Source organism: Mandrillus leucophaeus, unplaced genomic scaffold, assembly GCF_000951045.1.
Source record: "Mandrillus leucophaeus isolate KB7577 unplaced genomic scaffold, Mleu.le_1.0 Scaffold93, whole genome shotgun sequence".
NCBI lineage: Eukaryota > Metazoa > Chordata > Mammalia > Primates > Cercopithecidae > Mandrillus > Mandrillus leucophaeus.
The window spans coordinates 2750856-2762898 of record NW_012110141.1 but is presented as its reverse complement, the minus strand read 5'-3'; the positions used below and the strand labels follow the sequence as shown (position 1 = coordinate 2762898).

The 12043-nt window shown below is 46.5% G+C and overlaps 1 protein-coding gene across 1 annotated transcript in view; it reads right to left on the bottom strand.

The window, feature by feature from the left end:
* FXN (frataxin) overlaps positions 1-9449 on the bottom strand; it is a 42682-nt gene extending 33233 nt beyond the window's left edge. The window contains exons 1-4 of the mRNA XM_011970197.1: positions 9350-9449; positions 5630-5653; positions 5263-5264; positions 4703-4800 (exon numbers count right to left, since the gene is read on the bottom strand). Coding sequence (XP_011825587.1) covers positions 4703-4800; positions 5263-5264; positions 5630-5653; positions 9350-9449 — 224 coding nt within the window. The remainder of the gene's footprint in view (positions 1-4702; positions 4801-5262; positions 5265-5629; positions 5654-9349) is intronic.
* Positions 9450-12043: the final 2594 nt, after the last annotated feature.

Here is a 12043-nt window from a genome sequence, read left to right as displayed (position 1 = left end):
GTATTTTGTGTTCATTTGCCTCTTAAAGGCAAGGGCTGAAGATAAGGTAGCAATGTCAACTTTATATTTTTGGCCTTAACTGTGCCAATCCAATTAGAATTTTCTGTATCTAAAATGGGTCATTTTACTTACTGAAAGACATTTTAGTGTGGTTTATGTGTAATATCAAAAAAAGATTATTTAACACTTCTCACATTAAAGGAAAAAAAAGAAAAGAAAGAGACGGATTGTATCAAGAGCTGGCCATGGGCTGGGTACAGTGGCTCATGCCTGTAATACCAGAACTTTGGGAGGTCAAGGGAGAAGGATCACTTGAACCCAGGAGTCTGAGACAACGTAGAGACCCCATCTCTACAAACAAATTAAAAAAACTAGCTGGGTGTGGGGCACATGCCTGTAGTTCTGGCTCCTCAGGAGCCTGAGGTGGGAGGGATCACCCAAGCCAGGGAGGTCAAGGCTGCGGTGAGCTGTGATGGTGCCATTGCATTCCATCCTGGGTGACAAAGTGAAACCCTGTCTTTACAGTAAAATAAAAGAAAAGAAAAAAGAGCTGGCCAAGAAAAGAAGCAACTAGACTTTTCAGATACTGCTGATAGGCAAGTAAGTTGGACAATCACTTTGGAAAACTGTTGGACAGTATCTACTAAAGTTGAATGCATTTACATGCTATGACCCATCAGTTCCACTCTTAGGGGCTATACCCAACAGAAATGTGTGCCCAGGTTCACCAAAAGACATGTACTACACTAAAATATTTGTATCATAACTATCCTATAGCCCCAAACTGGAAACTGTCCAAGTACTCCTTTGTAATACCATAGATAAATAAATTATGGTATAGTCATACAATGGAATACTACACTGCAAAATAGAATTGTCTATAGGAACCGTATGGATGAATCTCACAAACATCATTGTGATAGAAAGAAATACACAAGTATACACAAACATGTTTATACTTAATGAGACAGTTTATATAAAGTGAAAAAACAGGCAGAACTAACCTATGCTATTGGTAATCAGAATAGTTAAACTCTGAGGGGTTAATGACTAGAAGGAAGAGAGGGAGGGGTTAATGGCTAGAGGTGAGCAGGCAGCTTGCTTGCAGCGGCTGCTAACATTCTATGTCTTGAGCTTACAGGGTATGTTCACGGGACTGCTCAATTTTTTGCAAATTCATCAAGCTGTATGCTCGTGACTGGACACATTTCCTTACAGATACTATTTTTCAAATTTAAAATTACTTTAAATCCACAGAGACAGAAAGTAGATTAGTGATTGCTGGGTTTTAGGGAAAGGCGGAATGGGGGAGTGACTGCTAATACGAATAGGGTTTCCTTCTGGAGTAATGAAAATGTTCCAGAATTAGATAGTGGTGATAGCTGCACAGCCTTGTGAATATACTAAAAACGCTTGCATTACACATTTTAAAATGGTGAGTTTTATGGCATGTAAATTATAACAATAAAAGTATTATCATAATAAATATCCTTGTAAGAGCTTTTGTGCCCCTGTGAGGATATATTAATATCTGTAGGTTATAAGATATGTAACAGACAACTCCACTATCTGAAAGTTTCCAAGGGGCCTAAAGTAAGACACCAGGGGCTGCTAGACAATTACTGTAAGACATACAGATTTGCCATATGACCCTCTTCCCCACCCAGTCCATCACCCACTTCCAGGATACAATGTGGGGAAGGCTACCTGAGGATTGGTGAGGAGATGTCCTTTAAAAGGAGTGGTTGGCCTGATAGCGTGTGTTTTGAGAGTGAGCTGGAGAGAAAGGGTGTGTTTTGAGAGTGAGCTGGACAGATAGGGTGTGTTTTGTGAGTGAGCTGGACAGATAGGTTGTGTTTTGAGAGTGAGCTGGAGAGAATGGGTAGGAGAGGTTGGTTGACATGTGTTGAAGAATTTGAGAAACATAAAGACATAACTGACTTTATACCTGACAGTTATAAAGTCCAAAGTGAAGAGGTTGGAAGGTGCTACCTGCCAGCAGAGAGCTGGGCCCTGGCAGAAGTGGGCTGTCTTCCTATACATGGCAGGTCAAGGGTGTGCTTCCCACAGGCCAGAGGGAGCTGGACTTGGGGCATCCTGCAAGGGCCCTATGCAACCTCCCAGACTGCCAGAAGGAGTAAGGAGAAAGCGACAGAGAGTCTGTTGGGGGAGGAATGCTGGAAGCCAAGGCTGGAAATGGATACCACCAAAGCAAAAAACTCAAACATGCGGCATGCTGTGCCCCTTTGAGACTGTGGCAAAGTCAATGAACAGACACCGCAGGCTGGGAGGTTCAGAGGCTCTTCAGACCTTGTGAGCCATGCAAAGCCCTCTGGAAATCTGAGTCTCAGAAAACCTGGGGGGCCAACTGTAAGCCTACTGAGCATATAGCTCTGGGGACAGTTAGAATGTTCCTGAATACGGGTGGCTTCTTATTGTTTTTAATAGATGTGACAAGAAAAGAGTAAGCCAGCAGATGGAATGAAATGGAGCATTGGAAATAAAAGGCTGCACAAACGTGGAAAGTCAAAGGGAGAATCTAAGGCCTTTTTTTTCTTCTTCTTTTTTTGAGATGGAGTTTTGCTCTTGTTACCCAGGCTGGAGTGCAATGGCATGATCTCGGCTCACTGCAGTCTCTGTCTCCCAGGTTCAAGCGATTCTCCTGCCTCAGGCTCCCAAGTAGCTGGGATTACAGGTGCCCGCTACCACGTCCGGCTAATTTTTTGTATTTTTAGTAGAGACAGCGTTTCACCATGTTGGCCAGGCTGGTCGTGAGTGAACTCCTGGCCTCAGGTGATCTGCCCGCCTTGGCCTCCTAAAGTGCTGGGATTACAGGCATGAGCCACTGCACTCAGCCAGAGAAGCTAAGGCTTTGAACAGCAAAGGTTTCCCATTGAGTCAAAACAAGAGACCCAGTCCAGCTGCAAAACACAGGCTGAGGGCATTGCTGGTCTCCAATCTTATTGTTTAACATGACCTCATGGTACCTGCCCTTAGGCTGAGAGAGCTGGGCATGGGGGCATGCAAGGAGATAAGGCAGCCTGAGGCTCCCATCCAGGGAGGAAATTTGGATGTGGTTCCTGGCACATAGGACTGCCTGAAAGTGAATAGATCAGAAGCCTACTTTTGGGAGAAGCCTACTCTCAAAGAAAAACGAGTCTGGGTTGGGCGCGGTGGCTCATGCCTGTAATCCCAGCACTTTGGGAGGCCGAGGTGGGTGGATCACCCGAGGTCAGGAATTTGAGACTAGCTTGGCCAACATGGTGAAACCCCGTCTCTACTAAAAATACAAAAATTAGCAAGGTGTGGCGCTGCATGCCTATAGTCCCAGCTACTCAGGAGGCTGAGGCAGGAGAATTGCTTGAACCCGGGGGATGGAGGCTGCAGTGAGCCAAGATTGCACCACTGCACTCCAGCCTGGGTCACAGGGTGTGATTTCATAAAAAACAAAACAAAACAACAGAGAGAGAGAGAAAAAAAATGAGTCTGGCCTGAAATAGCTGATTGGAGTCTTAAAACAGCCTGTGGAACCCCAAACTGTTATCAGCAGGAAGTGGGCTGTGAAGGCTGCTCACCCCTGAGGAGGGCACCCTTCCCACTGCCTGCCTCCCCTGTGGCCAAGGAAAATAACAGACAAGGAGGAGGAGGAGGAGCCCCCTGGGAAGCTGAAGCAGGGATTTTGGAGGCACATTCTCCTCTGCCAGGGTAGAGGTTGACCCAGTGCTGCCCAGCAAGTCTCCAGGGCTGCGGGTGGTCAGCACTGTGCCTCTTTTCTGAATGGAGTTACGGCTGCAGTTATCCTGCCCCTCTCCATCGTGTGTGTGTGTGTGCGCGCGTGTGTGTGTGTGTGCGTGTGTGTGTGTGTGTCTGTTTGTGTCTGTGTGTAGGTTTTGAAGAAGCCATTACTAAAGCTGACAGAGAGGAGACTGCATGTCACCTGGAAATCTCGGACAGGTGGCTGTGGTGACCACACAAGCATCGGTTGGCTCTCTTGGGGCTGGGGATAAATGCATCTGAGTGTGGAAGGAGGGTCCATGCAGATACTGGTTGGCAGGGGGTAGACTGTAGCCGTGCCTGACAGCTTTCCATGGGGAATGCAGTGCTGGCTTCTTCCAGGGCACTCCCTAGACTACATTTCCCAGCCTCCCTTACAGTTAGCTGAGTCCACGCCACTAAGTTCTTCCCACCAGATTGTGAGTGAGGAACAAATGCCACTTCCAGCCCTTCTGTGCTTCTAGCCCTTTCTGGCAAATGGAACTTGGATAAAGTGAATGAGACTCAACAATGCAGAAGATAGTAAGGCACTGACACATAAGGACCAAACTGGAAGCTGGAATGAGTGTAGTTCCTAATTCACTTCACAAGGTATGCCAACCTTGTACTGCCCAGAGAGGAGGACACAAACATTATCCGTGTGAGCCATTAAATATTTGGGTCTATTTGTGATAGCAGCATGGCTTGCCCTAACTATTAGTATACTGAATAAAATAATATTGAAACTCTGGAAACAACCTGAATGTCCAACAATAGGGGATGGGTTAAATGGATTATGTCACATCCATACGATCTAATACTATTTCATTAAAAAGAATGTGGTGGATACTCAGTCACATTGCTGCTTAGGAAGAAAACCAGGTTCTAATGGGAGAGGGAGGGAAGGAGGGAGGAAGATACCTATGAAGTGGAAGGTGTTTTATCTTACCCTGGGTGGCCCAAAGTTCCCGATTTCCTCAAATTCATCAAATAGACACTCTGCTTTTTGACATTCCGAATCTGATTGAGGCCACGGAGGTTCGAACTCTGAAAGCCAAAGTTAAGAAGTACATTACTATTTTCAGTGAATTATAACCCATTAATGCATAATTTATATATTGCTACTTCTACATTCAAGAGTGCCTATAACCGGGTGCTCCACTTTTTCTAAGAAAAAGGGAATATGTTACTTTTCTTAAAAAAAAAAATCTCCTCTCCTCTCTTCTCCTCTCCCCTGGTTCTCGGTTTCCTACTTAGCCCTTCAGAAATGCAAATACAACCTTTCACCTCCCCTCACCACACATTCCCTGCAGGGCCAGCTTTTCTATCTGTGTGCTCTTCCAGAGCACAGATCTCTCCCCCGCTTGCCAGCAGATTTGCAGACCAAAGCAAACCCACCACAGAACTTTCCCCTCCAGTGGGTGGTGGCCTGGAACTTCCACCATCGGGGGTTGCCTCAGGACTCTCTTTCCCTAGGAGGGCATATTGAAAGCATGCCCACTTGGCCACTGCTACAGCTTATTTCTAACCAGGAAGGTGCCAAGTCGACTGTCCTGTAGAGTAGGCACAGAACTAGCAGAGGGACCCCCCTACTTGCCCTTGCACACTTCCCCCCTTACCTTGTAAAAGTGTCTACTTTCTGCTTCAAAGGGGAAGCAGCACTTTTAAAGAAAGGCAGGACGCTTTGTACCCTTTACCCAAGCTAGTTTCGGAATAAATTCAATTTTTTTTGGTACCAGGCCTTGCTGTTGTTAATTGGACTCTGCATCCGGTGAACAACTAACCTGCATTTTGGTTACATAATCATGCTAAAGTGTTTTTTTTTTTTTTTCTGGTTTTTGTTTTTCGTTTTTGAGATGAAGTCTCACTCTGTCACCCAGGCTGGGGTGCGGTGGCACGATCTTGGCTCACTGCAACCCCGGCCTCCCGGGTTCAAGTGATTCTCGTGCCTCAGCCTCCCGTGTAGCTGGGACTACAGGCGCCCGCCACCACACCCGATTTTTTGTATTTTTAGTAGAGACAGGGTTTCACCATGTTGGCCAGGCTGGTCTTGAACTCCTGGCCTCAAGTGATCTGCCTTCCTCAGCTTCCCAAAGTGCTGGGATTACAGGCGTGAGCCACCGCACACGGCCCTATGTTAAAGTTTTTTAGGAATATTTCTTAGGATTTTTTTTTTGACCTTTTAGTGCATTACAGTGAGGTCTCCCTGTGTCTCTCTAAGCCCGTGTTGTCCAATAGGCTAGCTAACAAGCCACATGTAGCTATTCACATTTAAATTTAATGAGGTAAAATAAAGTCAGCTCCTCAACTGCACCACCAGTTTCAAGAATCCTGTGGCCACATGTGGCTAGTGGTGCAGACACAGCATTTCCATCACATCAGGAAGGTCTGCAGGGCAGGGCTACTGCAGGCTGTTCAGGTTACAGAGTGTTTAGCAGGACTCAGGGAGGCATCCACAATGCTCTTAAAAGGTCACTAAGAGAAGCAACAGGAAATAGTAAGAGGCAGAAGCCTGCTGAAGTCCAGAAGATTGGCTCTGACTGCTGACTGCTGTCTGACAGATCTTATTAGCAAGATCTGCAGGAGAGAATGTGACCCGTTGATATTTTTTTTTAGTCCCTAACTGCTGAGCATCCAGGCGACAGGGTCTGAGTTGATTACCACCAGCTCTGCTGACCAGCTGGGGAGATGAAGGAAATAATCAGACAAGAGCCAGTGGGGTACAAGAGTGGTGCAGCTGCAGTGGAGAGATGCAGGGGAGTTGATGGAGGGAGGCGGGGGTGGCCTGGGTCTTGCCAAGGACCTCAGCTGGACCTCCTCCTGGGAAGGCACTGAAGGGCTTTAAGAGATTGGAGATAAGATTTACATTCTCCAAAGGTCACTGGTTGCCATGGAGAGAAGAGGTGAGAGACTGTTACTGCTCTTGAGCCAGCAGTGCCCTTAGCAAACTCAGAAAAGGGAAGGCAGAAGGCACAGGGCTGGGAAGTGAGTGGAGAAGGAAACGGGCTGGTGGACAGTGGAGTGGGAGGTTAGGGCAGAGCGCAGACCTTAGAAACACATGGCTCTGGAGAAGTGAGAGGGCAGCCATGATAACCACTGTTAGAGCTATCCCACATTCTAGAGTGTTCACCGTCTGCTTGACACTGCTCTCAGCCTTTACATAAATGGACTCAGTCCTCATTACAATCCTGTGAGGGACGTACTCTTATTACAATCCTTATTCTCAATAGTTATGTGCTACAAAGTTGCCACAAACACTCAATGAGCAAATTATTTATAGGAGAAATACAAGGCTAGGTCCTCCGTAAGCTGTTGGTCACAACATTGTTACCAAACGATCAATATATAACCTTATTTCTGTTTAAGGATACCTTATGAAATATATAGTTGATTCATTAACACTGATCTTAGCTGGGCATGGTAGCTCACACCTGTAATCTCCGCACTTTGGGAGGCCAAGGTGGGAGGATTACCTGAGCTGAAGAATTTGAGACCAGCCTGAGCAACAGAGAGAGACCTCATTTCAACTTGAAAAATAAAAAACATGAGGCTGGGTGTTGTGGCTCATGCCTATAATCCCCACACTTTGGGAGGCAGAGGCGGGTGGATCACCTGAGGTCAGGAGTTCAAGACTAGCCTGGCCAACATGATGAAACCCCGTCTCTACTAAAAACACAAAAATTAGCGAGGTGTGATAGCATGTGCCTGTAATCTCTGCTACTCAGGAGGCTGAGGCAGGAGAATTGCTTGAATCTGGGAGGTGGAGGTTGCAGTGAGCCAAGATCGCACCATTGCACTCCAGCCTGGTCAATGAGCAAAATTCCACCTAAAAAAAAAAATCAAAAACATTATCTGGGTGTGGTGGGGTGCACCTGTAGTCCCAGCTACTCACGAGGCCGAACCAGAGAGGTAGAGGCTGCAGTGAGCTATGATTACACCACTGCACTCCAACAGCCTGGGCAACGAGGGAGATCCTGTCTCAAACAATAACAACAAATTAATTGACCTCAGGACAACAGCACCTTAACTCATGCCTGACAAAGCTTCTCTAACACATGCATTTTCTCTGTAAGGAACATCACAGCCTGCTCGTGCTGAACTTTGCACTACACTTGGAGACAATTTTAACAGAGAAATCACCAGAAAACAGCATAAAAATGTGAAAAGCATGGCATTAACCAGACTGTGAAAAGGACATTCTTTACACTATGACAGCTGAAATAAGAAGGCAGGGCAGCACTTTGTCGAACCTTGGCTGGGAACATGAGCCTGGAGGAGCTCACATTTTTTTTGCCGCTTTGCACACATCTTTGAAACGACCGCAAAAGGGCCAGGGGTACTGATTTTGGGGGAACAGATTTTAGCAAGCGGGCAAATTCACAAGTACGGAATCTTAACCAATCAGGATCAAGGATTGTGTTTCACAGATGAGGAAACTGACGCACCAAAGGGTAACTTGCTTACACAGATACAGAGACATTAAGTGGCAGAGCTGGGATTGAACCCAAGCTGTCTGGCCCCACAGTGTGTGCACAGCGGAAGGAATTGTTTTCCCAGCAATCAGAGCAGTGCTCAAAACATCCAAGGACAAGCGTCTGAGAATGTCAGGCGCACCTCCGGGAAGTTCCCGAATCTCCAGGATCCTGGCCCCTCAAACCTTAGTTGTCTTAGTCGCTGATACCTTCACAATAGCTGTTTTTGTTTGTGTGTGTGTGTGTTTAATTTAATAGAGATTTGATGGTTGTTATTGGTGGGAGGTTTGGTCAAATGTAGGTTACTCATTCACAGGCACAAGTTAAAAGTCTTTCTTCGGCTGTTTTTAATCATAAAAAAGAACCATTGCCAAATACTCCTTGCTTTATATCCTACCTGCTTTTGTCAGTTTAATATTCCTTGGGCAACTGCTAAATCTTTTGGAACCTCAGTTTACTCCTCTGAAGGAAGGGATCATGGTACTCACAACAAACCTCACAATCGTGAGCATAAAACAAGAGAACAGAAATACCCCAAGTACAGAGCCTGAGGGTGTTCAGGCTCTGAACAAAAGCATGGAGACCTAGGTCAGAGGCAAACGTCGGCCTCTGCCTGAGGGAGGCTCCATTCTGTTCTGCTTGAGGGAGGCAAAGCTTGGAGGTCAAGGTCATAGGATGAATGTTTTTTTTCTTTTTCCTTTTTTTTTTTTTTTTGAGACGGAGTCTCACTCTGTCACCTAGGCTGGAGTGTAGTGGCATGATCTCGGCTCATTGCAACCTCTGCCTCCCGGGTTCAAGCGATTCTCCTGCCTCAGCCTCCTGAGTAGCTGGGATTACAGGCATGTGCTACCATGCCCAGCTAATTTTTATATTTTTAGTAGAGGCGAGTTTTCACCATGTCGGCCAGGCTGGTCTTACTCCTGACCTCATGATCCACCCACCTTGGCCTCCCAAAGTGCTGGGATTATAGGCGTGAGTGACTGCACCTGGCCAGGATGAGTGTTCTTTCTAAAGCCACCCAGTGGCCACCTCTCCTTCTAACTCCAGGTCACCCGTGAGCCCTTGGACCACAAGTCATGGTAGGCTTGCCTAGCTTGAGTCTTCAGATGTGTGTGCTCGCTCACACAGTGCCAGCTCATGGGATGCATTTGAGGAAATAGTAGTTTCTGGGCCTAAAGTCTCAGGCCCATGGGTCAGGAACCACTTGACCCAATCGTTGCCCATCCCCTGGTAAGGACTGGCCTGGGTGGCCAGCAAGGAGCCCAGCTTTCCTTCCCAGGTGTCCCCTTGTCGCCCCCAGCCCCGTCAAACCACAGCACTTGAAGAGTGAATCAGGACTTACGCCTTGCAGGGGGAGGATGAACTGGTACAACCACTTTTGGCATCAAATGAGTTGACTATCGGCTGGCCCTTTGCCCAGCAATTCCATTCTGAGAAATTCACCTGAAAGGAACTTCTGTCCATGCACAAGAACAGTCACAGCAGCACCATCATAACAGAACACTGCAACCAACCCAATGTCACCTAAAGGAGCCTGGGGAGAGTGTGACATAGAGTGTGATATATTCACCCAACTGGACACTATCCAGCAGTAAAAGCAAATAAATGACAACTGCATGCATCCATACAGATGACGCTCAAAAACAGTGTTGAACAAAAGGGGGCAAGCCACAGCAGAACAGACACGGCAGAACCCCTTGTATATAAACAATACATGGATTGGGGGAGATACAGAGGAGGTCAAACTCTAAGAACAGGAGTGCATGATTAACAGAATTCGGGCTGGCAGATTCCTCTAGGGAGGATGGGGCAGTGATGGGGTGAGGACAAGGGCCTCCTGAGAAACAAGTAAATTCTATCTTTTAACCTGGTGTCAGGGATACAAGTATTTGTTATTTGTCTTAGTCTGGGATGCTATAACAAAATACCAGCCACTGGGTGGCTTATAAACAATAGAAATGTGCTTCTCAGAGTCCTGGAGGGTGGGAAATCCAAGATCAATGCACCAACAGCTCTGGTGTCTGGCGAGAGCCTGTTTCCCAGTTCACAGATGATGCCTTGTCACTGTGTAAGGGTGAACAAGCTCTGTTGGGCTATTTTAGAAGGGCACTAATACCAATCATACGGGCTCCACCCTCATACCTCATCACCTCCCAAGGGCCCCACCTCCTAATATCACTTCAGTGATTAGGTTTTAACATATGAATGATGAGGTGACACAAACATGCAGACCATAGCATTTATTATTAGTTTTTAAGCAGTATAAATATTTACTTATTTTTCTGAGACAGAGTCTTGCTCTGTCACCCAGGCTGGAGTACAGTGGTGCCATCTGCAAGCTCACTGCAAGCTCTGCCTCCCGGGTTCACACCATTCTCCTGCCTCAGCCTCCCAAGTAGCTGGGACTACAGGCGCCCGCCACCATGCCCGGCTAATTTTTTCTTTTGCATTTTTAGTAGAGACGGGGTTTCACCGTGTTAGCCAGGATGGTCTCAATCTTCTGACCTTGTGATCCACCCACCTCGGCCTCCCAAAGTGCTGGGATTACAGGTGTGAGCCACCGTGCCTGGCAGCAGTATAAATATTTATATATCCTTTTCTATGTGGAAACTTGTGTAAATTGTCTGCAAGACAATAAAAATGATTTGAAAGTGAGTGAGGGTATAACCTGCTTGTTAGGCCTAAAGCCAAAAAGGTCATAGGATCACAGGTGATGGTCTTGTCCCTCTAGGAAAATAGATGTCTAAAAGCTGTCCAAGGCATGCAGAAGTGGATGCCACAGGAGCTTATTATTTAAGAGGCAGCATGCTATGGTTTGAATGCCTGTCACCTCCGAAACTCATGTTGAAACTTAATTCTCAACGTGGCAGTATTGAGAGGTGGGGCCTTTAAGAGGTGACTGGGTCATGAAGGTTCTTCCCTCAAGAATGGATTAATCGATTCATAGATGAATGGGTTATCATGGGAGTGAAACTAGTTAGGCTTTATGAGAAAAGAAAAGAGGTAACACAGTCAGCCCCTTACCATATGACGTCCGTGCCGCCTCAATACTCTGCAAAGTCCCTACCAGCAAGAAGGGACTGCACCTTGGACTTAGCCTCCAGAGCAGTAAAAAAACCATTATTTTACCATACAAATTGCCCAGTTTCAGGTATTCTGTTACAAGCAACAGAAAATGGACTAAGACACATCCAGTTATCTCCTCCTCGAAGCTGTCTCCAGTATTTAAGAGGAAACGTTAAAGATGCAGTCCCTGTCACATCCCTCCATCAAAAAACACAGGCTGCCTTGTGGAACCAGAGTCCTTTCCAGCCTCCGGGTAAGTAAGGTTGGGGCTGGGGACTTTGGGGTTGTGCTCTTAAAAGCCATTTCTGTGGATTCTTGGTTCTGCTGAGTAGCCAGATCTGAGAACCAATGATCAGGCACTAAATACGCTGTTTCACGTGGTGGTCACCAGCCCCCGTGGCTACTGAGCACTAGAAATGTGGCTAATGGGACTGAGGACCTGGATTTTTGACTTTATTTAATTTTAATTATTTGAGGTGATAATAAAGTAATAACGTTATTAAGAGACTTTTTTTCTTTTTTCCTTTTTTTTTTGGAGATGGAGTCTCGCTCTGTCGCCCAGACTGGAGTGCAGTGGTGTGATCTCAGCTCACTGCAACCTCCGCCTCCCAGGTTCAAGCAATTATCCTGCCTCAGCCTCCCGAGTAGCTGGGATTACAGGCGCCCGCCACCACACCCAACTAATTTTTGTATTTTTAGTAGAGACAGGGTTTCACCATGTTGGCCAGGCTGGTCTCAAACTCCTGACCTCA